The sequence below is a fragment of the Hippopotamus amphibius genome, chromosome 4 (assembly GCF_030028045.1).
Source record: "Hippopotamus amphibius kiboko isolate mHipAmp2 chromosome 4, mHipAmp2.hap2, whole genome shotgun sequence".
NCBI classification, from domain to species: domain Eukaryota; kingdom Metazoa; phylum Chordata; class Mammalia; order Artiodactyla; family Hippopotamidae; genus Hippopotamus; species Hippopotamus amphibius.
This window is the reverse complement of record NC_080189.1, coordinates 9,096,099-9,114,028: the sequence shown is the minus strand read 5'-3', so window position 1 is coordinate 9,114,028 and position 17,930 is coordinate 9,096,099. Positions and strand designations below refer to the sequence as shown.

Below are 17,930 nucleotides of genomic sequence, written 5' to 3'. Positions count from 1 at the left end.
TGGAGTGAACTTGCTGATCCTTGAAGGAGAAATAATGATTCCCCAGACTAAGTTGAGGGAGGATTTGTGTGGGTGTAGAGGGTGTGTCCCAGACATGTCTTTTGTGTGTCTAGACGTGGACTATTTATTTCCAGAGAAAATGAGGATCACTTTAAAAATATTGGTCTGAGGTTAAATATGATTAGATTTGTATTTTAGAAACATCATTCTTGTAGAAGTGGTTTGAAGAAATAGGGGAATGAAGACTGAGAAAGTAGTTATGAGGTAGTTATACATACTTTCTATAGAAAGCACGTGTGTAGACTAAATATATACATAAATCTTTGAAAATGTCTTGGAAGTATGATTTAGATATAGTATTATCATATGCACAGATTTTAAAATGTCCTCTCTTTTTAGAGGTTGATCTTAGGCAGAGGTTGACACATTATAGCCCTGCAGCCAGCCCCCTGTCCTTATTAATAAAGTTTTATTGGAACTCAGCCACACTCTTGTTTCTGGATCTTCTGTGGCTGCTTCATGCTGCAACAGCAGAGTTTAGTAGTTATAACAGAGGTAGCGTGGTCTGCAAAGCCTAAAATATTCACTGTTTAAACCCTCACAGAAAACGTTTGCAGACCCTCAATCTAAGGTTTACTGCCTTCAGGCAATATTATATCACTTCAAATGTAGTATAAGGAACTCAGTACAGTATATTTTTTCCATACCTCCTATTCTTTGTGCTATTATAGTCATACATTTTACTTCTATATCTGTTATAAACCCTCTAATTCATTGTTACTATTTTTATGTTCCAAACGCTCAATTACCTTCTAAAGAAATTTTAAAACATGAACAAATATTTTATATTTAGTGGCGTGTTTACCATTTTCAGCATTTATTTCTTCATGTAGATGTGAATTTCAGCATGGTCAATTTTTCTTGAAGCCAAAAATTTTGCATTTTTTATACAACATACCTATTGATAAATTTGCTCAGCGTTTGTCCTAAATATCATGTTGCTTTCATGTTGAAAGGATATTTTAGCAGGATGTAGAGTTTTACATTGACACTTTTTCTTTTCTTTTCATCACTCCACATATGTTGTTTCCTTGTTCACTGGCTTGCATTGCTATTGTTGAGATGTCATTGCACCCTGGACACTTTTAAAATTTTCTCTTTAGCATTGTTTTTATCAATTCTTTGTGATGTGCATTGGTGTGTTTTCCTTTGTATTTCCTCTTCGTGGCATTCAATGAATTTCTCAGCTATTTGGGTTTATATTTTTCAACTATTATTTCTTCAGATGTATCTTTTTCTGCCTCAGGCTTTACCCTTTCTGCTTTTCATATACCATTTGCGCGATTGTTAAGACATTTCATGTTATCCTACAGGTTACTGAAGTACTGTTCATGTTTAAGCCTTGTTACCCGCTCTGAGCTTCGGTTTGAATGCTTTATATGGTCCTGTATTAAGCACACTAGTTTTTTCTTCTCAGTTTCTAATTTGCTGTTAAGCCTATCCAGTAAATGTTTTATTTTCAGATATAATTTTTAGTTCAAAAACTTCCATTTTGTTCTCGTTTTTTTCTTCTCTCCATTAAGGTTTCATGTTTGTTTCTTCAGTATCTATGTGTTCTTGTTCAAATAACATAACTAATTTATAATCTCTGTTTTAAAGTCCTGGTCTGCTCCTTCCATCATCTCTGTCATTTTTTGGTCTATTTCTATTGACTGACTTGTCTCTGGTTATGAGTCATATTTTACTACTTCCCCAAATATCTAATATTTAAAAAAATTTTATACTGGACATTATGGATTCTATGTTGTTGAGTTTCTTTCATGTTTTCATGAACATTTCATGGAAAGTAAACTTTCATGGCCTTCCTTAATGGAGTGTTGAGCTTCATTCAACCAAGGAGTTAATTTATTTGTGGGTCAGATTGATCTGTTTTTGGGCTTGTTACCAACCTTTGTTCAGATGCGTCCTGAGTAGGGTTAGAATTAGAATCCTTATTTTAGGATTACATTCTTCTAGAGACCCCTACTGAATGCCTAGGTTTGTTCAAGTTCTCTCAATCTCGTCCAGTCTGAAATCAAACTACTTCCACCCCTGTGCAGCCTCTGGCTGTTGTTCATTTCAAATTTTTTAAAATTTTATTTTATTTATTTATCTTTGGCCGTGCTGCACGACAGGCAGGATCTTAGCTCCCCGACCAGGGATCCAACCCGTGCCCCCTGCAGTAGAAGCACGGGGTCTTAACCACTGGAAGTTCCTGTTGTTCATTTCAGATCTCCTTTTACCTGGTCTAGGGGAGTGATGGTCTGCAAATACATAACAGTATTCATCCAGAATCTGAACTGCAGGGACTGATTGGTGACCCTATGCACATTTCCAGAGTCCCTTCTCTGCACAGCTGCCCCCTCCCTGGTACTGAGTCCCACAAATTCAGGCTCCTCAAGGAGCTTTGATTCTGCTCTGTCTCTATCGCAGTGATGCTGCTGTGCCTGTTCAGAATATTCTTCCATGTGCCATGATCCGGAAAGCAAACCAGGCAGAAAGCCAGGGAGCTGGCAGGGCTCACCTCATTTGTTTATCTTCTCTCGTGGATCAGGGTCCAATACTCTCTGTTGTCCAATCCCTTAAAAGGGTAATTATATACATTTTGTCAGGTTTGTAATTTTTTGTGGTGGGAGAGTTATTCTATCACAGCTGAAAACAGAAATAAGCCATATAAACATCATTAAATGTATGATGTATCAGTGATGATTTACAAAATTACCTTTATTAGCATACTCCTCATAAAATAAATTATTTTATTGCCAGCATTTAAATTCCTTATTCGAAAGTGATGCACATGTTTTGATATACTGTATATTGGATAATTTGTTGAATATTTTTCTATTATTTATTACCATTAGTAACCAAACTCGCTCAAAAAATTATATTGCCTCTTAGCATTAAGCATTATGCCATATTTTCTGTAATGTGTTTATGTGCGACTGTAGTTATTTTACATAGTGCTATAAATTATGACTCTTTTTTGTTCTATGTTAGGGCTATTTTTCTAATAAATGTTTTGGCATTCTTACTATTTGCCAGTCATTTATTTTGTTTTACCAAAAGCAGTTTCACTTCATTTAGTGACTGAAATTATTTTCCTAGAAATGTGTTTCTCTAGAGTCATCAGTTGTCTGTCTCTTAAGTGTTAGTAAAAATGTTGTCTGGTTTACTACATATTTAGTTCTCAGGAGTCCAAGGGCTTAATGTAAGATTAGGCCTCATCTTGAGAACTACTAGTATTCTTTGAACTCTGAACTTTCTAAAGTAAAATATATTTTAGAGTTGTGTATAATTGCTTTTTCTTTTATTTGTGACCTACTAAAAGATAAATCCTTACACAAGGAAATAACAGATTGTTACATATCTTTTCCTGGTGATTTTTAGTTGAAGAATTCATGGTAAATTGATCAACCCTCAGCCAATTAGACTTTGACATGTACTAATAAGACCTAATTGAGGAATTATGAAGACATTTGCTCAGGAGAAAATGAGCACATAATTACACCATAAAGAGGTTAGAGTATCAATGTTACCCAGCTGGAAGAATATTAGTTGAAGTCCCAGTGGCTTCTATAAAGGACACTTCATAATGTATCTGTGAAATATAGTACTGCCAAGGCCAATTAAAAGATGTAGCATGATCCATTGTCAATTGTAGAAATTCAACATTAAATACCTATTTCCCCTTCTTGTCTCTACCTCATTCAGGTGCTGGGGGATGGTCTCCATCAGACAGTGACCATTATCAATGGCTTCAGGTTGACTTTAGCAATCGGAAGCAGATCAGTGCCATAGCAACCCAAGGAAGGTACAGCAGCTCGGACTGGGTGACCCAATATCGCATGCTCTACAGTGACACGGGGAGAAATTGGAAACCCTACCATCAAGATGGGAATATCTGGGTGAGTCATTGTCAGAAAGGCAAAGACATAAAACTGAGTTGCAGACCTTTGAAAATGGTAGCAGACTCTGGTGTGTCCTGGGGCTTGGGATCAGCTCCCCGGTTCCTCCCAGCCCTGCCACAGCCTGGGGAAGGGCTTGGGAGTAGCCGGGTTGGAGGTTGATCTTGCTATTTTTGTTTCTTTGTGTCTGTGTCCTCTGGTACTTGCTAAGAGAGAAAAGAAATGTGAGCGAAGCAAAAGGAGGTGGGAAAAGGAATCCAAACCCCAGTATGCCTTACTCTGCCCCACCCCGTGTCTTTCCTTAGTGGTGGAAAACCCTTATACTGCAAAGTCAATGTGTCCCCTCCCCCAACCTCTGGTATATTTCACAGAAAGCAAAAGCACCCAAGAATACTGTGTTGAAACCTGAAAAGAAAAAAAAAAAGTATTAGGTAAATAATGTAATGATAGACCACTAGAATTCTTTAAACACAATATTTCGAGTAACTATGTTTTTGTCCATAGAACAGATCTGCAGTGATACAAATTGTATGCAAATTCTGAACCATGAATTAAGCAAATAGAATGAAAAAATAATTCTCTTGACTTAGGTTTCCATTTCTTAGTCCTGCTCACTCTTACTTGCCTCAGACTGTTTCTATTGAAGATATTTAATTAAATCTTTAAAGGACGGCAGGTAAGAAGGTCTGTTGCCAACAGGGCTTAGAGGAGCTGATGGGCACTGGGCCGGTGGGCTGTGGACTCTGAAATGGTTCACTTCCTGTCGGGAGCCAACCCCAGTCCGTTTTCTATTTTGCTTGGATGAAGCACCACTCCTTAGCTACTGACCATTTATGTATGAAGAGAAAACTAAGGTAGAAAAATAGTTTTCTTTTAAAGAAAAAGCACATGGAAGACCAGCCATAGCTCTGGGGTACATCAGGCACCACAATGACCCTCCCCTCCCCAGTTTTAAATATTTTAAAATATTACTAGTTCTCACTCTGAGGTGTGTACACTTGCCAGTATTTATGTATAAAGAACCACTGAGAAACTATGTATTCATTTATTTATTTACTCGTTCATTCATTCATTCTTCTTGATTGAAGAAAGTTTCCTTAGACTGCAGTTTTTATCCAGGGCTTAGGGCAGTGGGTCTCAATCTGGGCTATGCATTTGAGTCACTTGAGAAGAATTTAAAGTATGTGGATGCCAAGCACACCCAGACCAATTAGATCAGAATCCTGTAAGTAGAATTTATATTAATGACACTGATATTTTTAGAAACAGAGATCTTCAATTTGAATAAAATATTGACGTTATGAAGAAATAATTTAGAGAAGTAGGAGCAGTGATAAGTGGTAAAAAAAGAAAATTCTCATATTATAGTAGTAGTTTAAACTGCTATTACAGATCTGTAGGCACTTTATTCTTTTATTCTGAGAGAAAAATATAGTTTATCCCATTTACTCTTAAAACTTTTAATTGAATTGGAAAGTTGTGTGTACTCAAATATTCACAACATATAAATAAATTTTTATAAAATACTAAATGTTGAGGGATCTATTTTAGTTTAATTGTTTTAAAAGGCAGCCTTGACCAAAATCAAGTAAAACCATCAATACTAAACAAAAGGAGGGAGAGGAAGAGGAGAAGGGGGAGGAGGAGGAGGAAGAATGGGAAAAAACTCTTTTTTAATTTATGTATTAGACAGAATGCTGGGGATTTTCAACTTGATCAGGGCTCACTTCTAGAGAATTTATATCTTAAAAGTCCTCAAGTAATTTTTGTGAGTAGGCAGAGTTTAGTGCTCTGAGCTTTGGTAGGTAGTCATTTCCACAGCAGTATCCAATGATCATGACTGTCATATGAAATAAGTACATAATATCCTGATAATAGAAAGTGCATATGCCAAAGTAGTCCTTTAGAAATAACTTCTATTAAGCCGTGATTGCATGGCAAGAATATTTATATATTGGAATGTGTAAACTGCAGGAAGCAAGTAGAGGGGAAAATTTTTCTTTTTGCAAAGTCTTCATCTCACAATTAAGATAATTTTAAGTCTCAGGCATAATTTATAGAAAGGTGGTTTTCAACTCTGAATACACAATGGCATAACCTAGAAAGTTTTAAGATATGGATGTTTGGGTCCTACCTCCAGAGATTTGGAGTTAGATGGTCTAAGTTGCAATGGAGGTATTGAGATTTCAAAGCTCCCCACATCATTTTAATGTACAGTCTACATTGAGAACTCTATTTTAGATTGGTTTTCAGCCTGTAGGTAAGGTGAGGATGGAGGAGATCTATTGTGAAAACAATAGTAGAAGAGAAAATCAGAAAGGACTTAAGTTGAGCAAAGAGAGAGAGACTGACCAAGTGACTCTCAGACCAACCAACTAACTGGGAGTGGACAAGTAAGGCTCAGATCACAAACTCTAACAGAACAGCATTCATTATTTTACTTTTTAACTCTCAGTGGGTGTTAACCTAAAATGCAGTTATTTGAGGGGCTGCATCCAGACTCCAAACTATCTTTCAGATTTCTGTTTCTGTAAATTTTTCATCCCACAATTGAAAGAATGTCAAATCCTCTCCTATCATAATGCACTAAGGTAGTATGGCTGCCCTAAAGATGGCTGCCTTAAAGATGGCTGCTAAAATGCAGTGATACCAGAGCTTTACTTTACTTATCAGATACTTAGAAGTAAGGAAGTGTTCCATTCTGACTAAATACAGAGACATAAGTTCAAAGAACTAAGGAGGGAGACATTTTTCAGCATGACTTGGATTCTTCTGGTTTACATAAAATGCCAGTGGTTGAGTCAGGGAGACAAGGTCATTCAGTGAAAATATCACAAATTGTGAAGATAGGCTGTATCTACATACAGGACTATTAACCCTTTTCTGATGGTGATAAAGGGTGTATTTCTATTGTTTTTTGCCTTTTCGATGTTCATTTTATTGCTTCTTTTCAAATCATGTATTTCTCATTAAAAATAAGTATGTGATGAGCAATGAATGATTATTTCTAGATGAAACTATAGTGACATAATTATAAAATTTTAAAAATCAAAACAAATTTGAGATACAAACTAAATATTGCAGAATATACTTAAGTGCCAATGAGGCTGCAACATAATTTACATTACTTTAATAATCTATGATAGAAATATTTTAACCCTAGCTAATGTGGAAAATAGTCCAGTGCTTTGATGTATCCTAAAAGAGATAAAATTTGTTGTTTCCTAAAAGTTCTTGAGTACCGTTGAACTTATGTCTTAACATCCATTACGTGATTAAATTTTAGCACTTACAAATTTCAAACAAAAATATATTGGGCTTAAATTTGTTAAAAATGGTAATCAAATATCAGACTTTCTTTTAATCCATCTGTTTAACATAATGTATAGTGCACTTAAAAGAGATTTCTCACACAGAAAAGATTGGATGGCTTCTTCATGGATAACACCTTATAGAATGTAAAGTTTCAGAGATTCAAAAGATCTCAAAGTTGATGAAGTTTTATGGTTGTTTTCCCTATCCTTTCCTAAAATGGTGGATTACCTGAGAATACAAAGTAATGGAAATTCAATCACTTAAATATTGTTTTTAACAAATGTCAACAGTTATTCTTTCTATGACTGTAGAAATGGACAACCATGGCCAATTTCATTATAATATTCTTATTAAATGCCCATATGGAGATTCTTAATTATTTTATGACCATTGGATGACATGGTAAAATAAGTGAGGTACAGGTCTTGTAGATAAGAAATTACAAGAGTTTCAAAAGATTTTAAAGTCATGAATCTCACTGTGGAATGAGAATGGTTCTTGAAAAGACTTCTGAAGAATACTTCATCTGAATATTTAATACTCAGATATGTGAGTTGCTAAATGTGCTAAGCTAGTCAAGCTTCTTATTCCTCTCTGATAATACTAAGCATAATAGAATCCTTTATACTTTATCCTCAATGCCATTTCCTGCAATTTAGAATTTCCTTTCCAATATAAAAGAAAAATATGTGCAGGTTGGTAAAACTGCCAAAAGAATCTTTGCATTTACATACTCCACAAACTCTAATTTGCATACTTTTCAAGGTATTTTCAAATTTCCTATGTATAATCTGTGAGAGAAAAAGGAAGTATTCTATATAAGCATGTCTTATCAAAAGTCCATTAAATATTACATTCAATAAGAATTCCAGCAGGTTTTTCTAAGAGGCTGCATTTAGTTTTGCTTAGGTAATTCAATTACTGTTTTTGAATGTAGATATTTGGAGCCAAAATAGAAAATTGGAGTATTAATAGTGAATGCCTTCCTTAAATACTATTATTGTTTTGCAAAATAGTAACATACTACAAATGTACCTGTAGTGTAAACATAGTTTCTTTTTCTCTTTTTAATTTTTTTAAATGCTGAGAAAATGCTTGTATATTTCTAAATATTTTTTAAAACAGTTTTAATCCCTTTTGTTAATAGTATCAGACTGCAATCAGTAATCACTAAATATATTAAATGGAAAGTCCCACAGAACAGAAATGTTTTATTATATTTAAACTACATGGTTAGATCCTTATCAAGAATATAGGCATATATAAGTTTGTATTCTGTAAGCAATATTAAGTAGAGTATTAATTTCCTAGATGTGTTAAAAAAAATTCAGATCTCTTTGTTGCCTACATGCTCTCCGTATATATATATGTATACACACACATACACACACAGACACACATATAAAACTTAATTGTTTCTAACAAATTGGAAACATTTAAAAAATCTGGAAAGCAAATAGTAGTTAGCAGATTAATTTGGTAAATTCTTTAATTTTATGACTATCAAGTCAATAGTTGGAGCATATACATTCTCTACTTTTTTTTTTTAACCAAATAGCCCATCAACCAATATTTGCATGTTGAAAGTTCCCAAACCATCCTTCTAGATTAGCCTATCACTAGGTATTTGGAAAGAGAAAGCTAAGATATGGGTTCAGAAGGTCTGAATTCAAGTATCTGGGTTCATTTCTTTGGTTCATAAACTTGCAGAAGTCCCTTGTGCCTCAAATCCCTAATCTGAGAAACAGGAATGAGGCCTTTTGGGAGATTTAAGTGAGATTATGTAAGAAATTTTGCACACAATGAAGATTTACAAATGTGTCATCAATTGTCAATCTTAGAAGCATTTTACAAAGCTAGTGTAGTATTTGTTTTCAGTGATAGTAGTCTGTTATAATTTCCAGATTTTTTTGCTTCGCTCTGTCCTTTCCAGACCCAGCTGACCTCTGTTTACTCTTATTTAGGATCTACAATATCTGAAAATATTATAGATGAAGGAAACATGACTTAAAGTAGGAAGTGGAATGTGGACAGATCTCTGGCATATTTTCCAATTAACAAATGGAGTGGCTGTTGCTGGTGCAGTGCAGGCTAGGCTTGTGAGGCATGGCTGGTAGCCCTCGCTCCATGCCAAATGCCATTGCAGTGCTTGTAGCAAATTATTTGTTACCATAATGACGGCCATGTGTCCAACGAGCCATGTAAGGGGATAGTGTTTAAAAATAAATGGATTATTCTCTCCTATCTTTTCAAGCATTTGCTGTAGTCGTTGCACTAATTTTCCAAATCACTTGAAAATCTGTTCCAGTTATAGATATAAAACATAACTGTTTCACAGTTCAATAGTATACATAAATTCTTTCCAAAAAATCTAGAATTTTTCCAGCAAATGACACTGAGAAAGACAACCATCCTTGTCAATTGGTTATATATCTTCCATCAGATAATAACAGCCTCTTCTTCCCTTAGGACAATACAGGAATTTTTTTCACCAACAGATAGGAATTTCCCTTGCTTGCTTTTTTATGTACACATGTGCATTGTTGCTGTCACTTGGGGAAATGATCCAGGCTGGCATATTCAGAATCATTTTATAGATACCTTAGTGAGAAATAAAACATATCAGAGTAATCTGCATTAAACCCTTTCTGAAATGACCCTTGATATAAAAAGGGTAAAACATCTTTAGGAATTGTATGGTAGAAAATAATTTCCAAGGTGAATTTAGAATAGACTTCTTATTTCTGTAAAATAGATTTTTCTGTTTACACCCCTCTTAGGATGGGAGATATTTTTAAAGTCTCATGAATTTTAATAAGTTGAGTGGACATTCTGGATCCTTTTGCATATACTGTCAGGCCTCTATCAGTGAATTTTGATCACCTTTCTAAATACACATTTGTACTGTAATATTTTTATTTTAAGAGGCCATGAGATGTTTGTCCTGTGTCAATTTGTGAGTCACTGACTATTCTACACGTATACACGTATATAGAATCATTCTAACCAACATGATTATTTGTTGAATTTTTTCCCCAAAATTTGGAAGATAAAAATAAGATGTTATTAATAATAGTGAATATATTATTGGCACGCACTGTTAGGAAAAGGAAAATGATATAATCTTAAATTTTTTCTTACCGGCAATGGCATAACAGTATATAATCCTTCACTGTCTAGTGTACTTTTCATCTATGAGATGAAACAGGATATATGTAATCATTGTTCTAATTTTTTAAAGTATATTTGATTTCTTGGAGCATTCTCTGAAAGAAGGAGTATTCTCATTAAACATAAGGATATTCTCAGGTGTTTCGTTTTACCCTGGATTCAAATAATGGAGATGCTAATCCTTTCTTATCATATCAAGCTTGGATTTAGGTGACATGAAGCTAAATGACTCCAGGTGAATGCAAATTTATATAACGTAATGATGGAGAGCTACCTACAAATATTTTGAATGAATATCAACTTGCTAATTTAAGATGCATGTCTCTACTCTGTTCAACTGATAACTTAGTAGAATTTGGAGGACCACTAGGGTGCCTATCGGGGGGGCATTTAGCACACAGTAAACCATGCTGCTTGTGTGGCTGCAGGCCCCCCGAGAGGCAGTGAATGATACAGCTCAGTGGTGCACTCTGAAATCAGACCACCCAGGCCAGTCATCATAACTTTGCTGCAAAGACCTGTGTAAGATTTCCTTAACCTTTCTGTGCCTAAATGTCCTCATCTGTAAAATACGCCTAATAATGGTACCTACTTCATTTACCTTAGCAGTGCTTACCTCAGTAGAAGTTGGTGGTATTAAATTGATCCACGTGAAGAGCTTAGAACAATGACCAGCTCATATTAACCACTTAATTATTATTCAATTTTATAAATGTGTGACTTCCAGATCCATTACCATAGTATTTTACATTGGATCTATTTTTGAAAATTCAAAAGAGCCTGTTACTTTTACTTTACAATAGCTTTTCTCTATTAATGTATTGGCATGTGCATTATATTACATCTGTGCATCTCGGCCTGAAATGATGAATAACTTATTTTTAAATATAATTGAGAATGAAAATTTATGTCATCTGAATTGCGATCCTACTAATTGCCATATGGAGTCCTATGCATCACAGTACAAATTGAGTCTGGACAGCTCTTTCACATGTTTGTATTAAACTTCAGTGAAAATATGACCGTGATGCTTCCCTTAGATTTAGTTTAATGAATTCCCTTTTATTAACTTTGGAAATCAAGGCAAATAAGTAACCTACTTTTGACTACAGTCCTCCTTCATATCTTCTTAGGCTAATTGAAAAGAGTAAGATAAGCAGACTCCAAAACAGACTTGTACATATTCACTGAAACAGAGTCTGCTGGTTAGCCATGCAGCTAGAGAGCCTGCAGATAGAGTGTGAGGCCCCTCGGAAGCCAGATGCTCAAAGATGCCTGTGCAGCAGCAGTAGCAGCCTCACCTAGGAGCTTGTTAGAAATGCAGAGTCCCAGGGACCCAGCACAGACCTTTACAATCAGAATCTACAGCTTAAAAGTATTCACATTAGGAATATGAGATTAACATATATACTACTATACATAAAATATATAAGCAACAAGGATTTACTGTATAGCACAGGGAACTATATTCAATATTTTGTAATAACTAATGAAGGAAAAGAACTGAAAAAAAGAATTGTATATATATGTGTGTATATATACATATATTTAAAATCAAATCACTTTGCTATACACCTGAAACTAACACAATATTGTGAATCAATTATGCTTCAATTGAAAAAATATATATTCACAAGTGATTTGTATACACATTAAAGATAGAGTGTGTTGTTTTCAATATTTGAAGAACTCTCATGAGAAAAAGGAATTAGAATTGGCTTCTGTGTTTCCAAACCAGAAGGCAGCTTTAGAAGAATTAAAATTTGCAGTGCCAATTACAGACAGATCATGAAAAGAGAACCAGCTTTGATAGGCATTTACTGATAGCCTACTATTTACTGAGGGTTGGCGATAAACACAATTACTGCCTTCTAGGGGCAAAAAAAAAAAAAAAAAATCTAATGGTAATGCTAAACAAATGAATTTATAATTATATTGTATGACTGTATGTGTCCTAATGGATAGAGGCTTGCACAGGTTGAACATGCACACAAAATGCTTCATTCAGAGTGGTTAAGGGTCATGGTTAGTAAAGGCTTCTTGAGGAGCTGGGTATTGTTGATTAAGTAGGTAAGAAATTGGTGACACAGAGAAAAGTGGGAATGTTATCAAGTCCAAACTCATCCTGCTTGCCGCATGACAGGCCATTAAATTGAGAGATGAGGTATTGGGGCAAGGAATAGCAACTTTATTTGGAAAATCAGCAGAGGGAAAGGATGATGGACTAGTGTCCCAAAGAGCCATTTTACTGGAGTTAGAATTCAATCTTCTTTTATGCTAAAAGGGGAGGGGATGTGGTTGGTTGTTTGTTGCAAACTTCCTGGTGCCTGAATCCTTTATTCTTACAGCTGTCCACTTAGGCCAGGTTGTAATGTTCCTGTAAACCTCCAACAAAACAATGGTTATTCTCTGTTTTGCAACTTTTTATCTCTATATGAGTAAAAAGTGTTATATATTTAAAGATCAAGCCTTGGAGGCAGAGCCTTCAGAATGGGCTATCATGTATATTTCAGGCTATAGGCAACATTCTATTACAAAGGTGCAGAGCCAGCATGACTAAGCACAGGCAATAGAACACAAAGATTAGCGCTAAAGGAATAGATCCAATATGGAGTCAGGTTGGTTCTTCTCTGTTATAGGAAGTCATTGCTAGCAGATGAATCCTCTACTGAAATAGGTAGGAGTGGATAGTGAGGCAGTATACATAATCATGTCTTTTCCCAATTTTCAGATAATAAACAAATTAATAAAAATGACTTTTCTTTAGAATTCTGGAATCATATCCTTTAAGTTATATAATATGAACTCTTCACCTTTGGAAGAATGTTGGAATCTTTGCAGTCCTCTAGGGCACATCTTGGTAACACTCTGTATTGAGTTCACTGCCAAGCACAAAATAGATGTTTAAGAGTGTAGAATTGAATTGAACTACTTCATTCTGAAGGTAAATGGGCTGGAGCTGAAAGATGTGATGTTACTTACATCTGAGCCACAAATCCAGGTATATTGACCCCAATACTCAATATGGAGCCAAATACCTTTTTCTGGCTTAGCAAGAGGCACCATTACTATAATGACTACTTGCTTATTTTAACTAGATGAAAACAGTCTGATGGCATATACAGTATTTGTAGAACAAGAGAGTGTGGGCTCTAGAGCTGGACTTGAAATATCAGAAACTTTTCTAACACTTTGTAACAGTGAACATTTAACCATATTAATCAACCTTTTGTGGGCCTTAGTTGCCTTAGCTATAAAAGATGTATAATAGTATCTACCTTATGGGATTTTTGTGAGAATCAGATAAGTTAATCAAATTGCTTAGAACAATACACCATAAATATAAGCTCATCTGATCTTTCTCTCATTTCACCTCCCCCTAATTTTTATTTTTATTATTATTACCATCATCTTCACTATCAATAACTATAGAACACTACATTCAAAGGGGTTTAAAGATCTCAAGTAAGTAGTTGATAGATCTGTCCTCAAGAATAATATAATTTGGTTATAATGACACTGAAAATCACTACAATAACTGTAAGCAAAAGCCTGGTTGTCTTGGATGACTTTTAATATGCTTGTGCCCCTAGTGACCGTGAGGATATCTGTACTATGTGTGTCACTTACCCACACAGTTTTGCCAAGTGACTAACTTAGTCAATGTTGACTTTGCAAAAGAACTAACAGAATGTTAAGATGTCGTGGCAAATAAATTTGGTTTGCTTGAATAAACTTGCTTAATTATAGTCTGTATTATCATTCTGGCAGTAAGATGTCATGTTGATAGGTTGTCTGAACAGTTCACTCTGTTAGCATCAGTGCCTTTTCAGAAGCCTAGAGAAAGTGAAAAGACTTCCTCCTAGAAAAATTAGGTTGTATTTCCAAATGGAAAGATTATTTGAAGTAAACATTGGCATTTCGCCCGTGAACCTCACTGATATATTTTGATGCGACGGGGGATCTATTGTAATTTCCATTTAAGTGCTTTATAATCATATTAATATGCAGCTGTAATGAGTGGAATACATGAAAACTTCCCCTGTGATGTAGCAGAGTGTTTCAGAAAACTCTACCTGCACCAGTTACTAAATAATAACAGTGAACCAGCATTTTTGAGGGTTAAGTGTCTCAGATGCTTTACCTCATTTAATCTTCAGAATAACTGAAATGTGATGGTGTGGATTTTATTATTATTAAACACATTCTATGGATGCAAAAATTGAGGATTAGAGAAGGCAGTCCATTCCCTGGTACACATGGTGAATGAATAGTGGAGCTGGGATTTGAAACCAGGGCTGCCTAATTAATTTGCCTGTGACCTTCACCACCATGGCCCTCCTCAGCTCTTCCTTTCCCTGTCCACAGGAAACTGGGTGACCACCACATTTTAACTGTAATGGTCTGCACATATATATGATGGAATGTCATATGCACCAAATGCCAGATCTCCCCAGTGTGACCTCATCTTGACTACTTACATATGCAACAACCCTGTTTCCAAATGAGATAATGTTCTGAGGTCCTGAGGGATGGACTGCTACATGTGAATTTTAGGGGGATACAGTTAAACCCATTACACCTAACTATTAGGAAAATGCCTTATAAAGTTAGGCCAGTGAAACCTATTTGCTACGAATGCAGTGCTGACCGTATTGTGTATGGTTTGAATAGGGAATGGTTTTATAAGAAAGACAATGGCTTCTAAGAGGAATTGTACATTTGTTCTCATGAACTCAGGAAATATACCTGGATGAAACCATGAGAGGTTGGTTGATGACTAATTATATATGACTCTTTGCATTCATTTATTTACAAACAAAACTTCAAAGAAAGATTTTCAGAATTATTCTCTTCTAGGTGACAAATGAGCCAAAGATGATTTTTAAAACCAATGCTTCAGCCCACTCCGTGAGTAATATTTGGCCTTTAAAAAATGTCCAAGTTTCAAACCTCACGTAGCACTTTATTCTGAATTAAACGCCATATAACACTATGAACATCATATAATTTCTTGAACTATATTATTTATTAAAACCTGCACTCTAGAGAACATGCATTCTAAACAGTTCTAGACATTTTTTTCTATCAGCAAAGAAAGAGCTCTCCGGAAGCTAAAACAGCTTCCTCCAGTTTCATCTTGAGATGTTATTGTTAATTTCATTTGGAGCATAAGAGCATCTATTTGAAAACAGCAGGTTTCATTAGTTAGCTTTCACAGTATTCTTCAGAGAAGGTTAAGAAACACATTCCCGCCATTTCATATGTGAAAGCTGAGTTGCCCAGGGCGAAGGCATTATTCATCCTATGCACAGAGCAAGCACAATTGTTCATTCTATCCGCACAGCGACTGTCCTGTTTGTGTATTTTTCAGTTTTGTTACAGTATACAAAGTGGAAAATAGAGCTGTGTGTGATAGCCTAGAGCAACAGAAAAAGACTGTGAATTTATCATAAAGTTATTCAGGCTGTTTACATTCATCCTGGCACAAACAAGTATTTGATAACAGAACCAAAAAATATACAGGAGAAATTTCCTTTCCCTCTGAAGGGATTTTGTGATGTGATATCAGACGATACACAGACACACACACACACACATTGGGTTTTTCACAAGACTTATTAAATAAAAAGGTCAGTGTATATTCAATATCTATAATTTGACAGTTTTATTCTTAGAATAGTAATAGATAGGAATATACACTGTACCTTTACTTAAAATAAGCAGTAATGTCAATGTCATTTGTTTTTTTATTTTAAAGTCAAAGGCCAAAGAAATATTATTCAGGTAATTATTTTGTGTTTGAAGTTGTGGTAAGTGATAATGAAATAAAATACACACACACACACATTCACTCAACCCTTACTATTAAATAACGCTTAATCTTCCCCCAATAATATAAAATCTGTGAATATGTAATAGAATCAGATATATTTCTCAATCAGTTCAACTGAAGTGCAGAGGTGTGAGGCATTTTGACTAAGATCAAACAACACTTCTGATACTAACTACAAGGGTGAGTTAAAATTTTTCCGCACTCTGGCTGCAGAATTTATAGAAGTTTTAATATAACCTGAGTGTGGGTAATTTTTGACTCACCTTCGTACTATGACAAGATCAGGAAGATGAGAGACCAAGTTTGCTTCTAGGTTTCTGTGTCTCCATCATCTTTGCTCTAAGAAGATATAACAGTGGGTGATTATATGTAAGGTCTCAGAGAGGTTTATTTGTCTTGTTAAATGTTGGGCCTCCCCAGCTAGGACAGTGTCTTGCACATTGAATGTGCTCAGTAAATATTTGTTAACAGATTGACTGAATTATAGGATTTAATGGACATTCATATAGGTAGTTATAACTAGGTACACATTTCATAAACAATAATGTTTATTTTCTTAATTTTTGCTTATTGCATGAATAACGACAAATGTTGCACACACATCTATTGAAAGGAGAAAAGTGTTGAAAGTGCCATTTGTGGGAACATATGAAAAACTCAGGATTTCCACAGGGGAGAAAATATAGCAAAGGTCACAGCAGCTAGTAGATAAGAGGAAGGATGCAAATATTGACCAGGGCAGCCAAGTGTACCCACCCCTCAGACCTGGAGGCAGCTCAGGGTTGCCTAGTGAGATGTCAAGGAGCTAATGCCAAATGAACACATATGTGGCCAACTTGAATCTGAGCTGGACCCCAGGTCAGTGAGATAGTCTGGTGACAGTAGAGAGAGGTTTCTGATCTCACAAAGGCTGAGTGCAGGTTAGCAATACAGTCTGTGCAAAAGGAGGGCACAAGACACAAAAGAATATATTATATATTGTGTTTCCATTTTGCACAGAATGCATAAACAGGTAAAACCTATACTGTAAGCAATCTGGATAATGGTTTCCTTTTCAGGAGGGGAGTGGCTGGAAGGCGGTACAAAGGGAGACTTTGGGTGTGTTGATAATTGTTTGCTTCATGAGCTAGGGCCTTGTTACCCTTGAAGAGACTCATCAAGCTGTAAATTGACATGTACTTTTCTCTATGTACATTAAAATTCGGTAATATGTTCTAGAAGACAGTTTAATCAGATTTGAAATCAAAGTCCAGTTCTGGGGGAGGAGGATCAGAATTGCTCTCTTGTACCAAAAATAACTGCAGGAGAAAACCGGTGGGCCAAGGAAAAGGGAACAACCAGGGGACTTAGCAAAGCATCTTAAAAGCCTACTTGCAACCCCTGGGGGGATTATTTCAGTCTTTCTGTAAGTTCAACATTTATGTGAATACATGGTGCTCTATTCAAATGTAACACAATCTACAGCACAATCTAGTACTTGGTAATAAAGAGAATATTTCTAAAGAATCATCATGTCATGCTCTCATTGCCTCTGGCTTGAACAAAGATGAGTGCATATAAAATAGACATCACTGTATGCAGCTAGTGTGCATAGGAACCGACAGATAAGCTAATCTTTGGATACTCCTAGGTTGTTTTCTTTTTCCTTACCTGTAAGATGAATG

General features: G+C 35.4%; 1 protein-coding gene across 1 annotated transcript in view; it reads left to right on the top strand.

The window, feature by feature from the left end:
- Positions 1–17,930, top strand: part of CNTNAP2 (contactin associated protein 2) — a 2,049,865-nt gene that overhangs the window by 668,062 nt on the left and 1,363,873 nt on the right. The window contains exon 3 of the mRNA XM_057731238.1: positions 3,751–3,944. Coding sequence (XP_057587221.1) covers positions 3,751–3,944 — 194 coding nt within the window. The remainder of the gene's footprint in view (positions 1–3,750; positions 3,945–17,930) is intronic.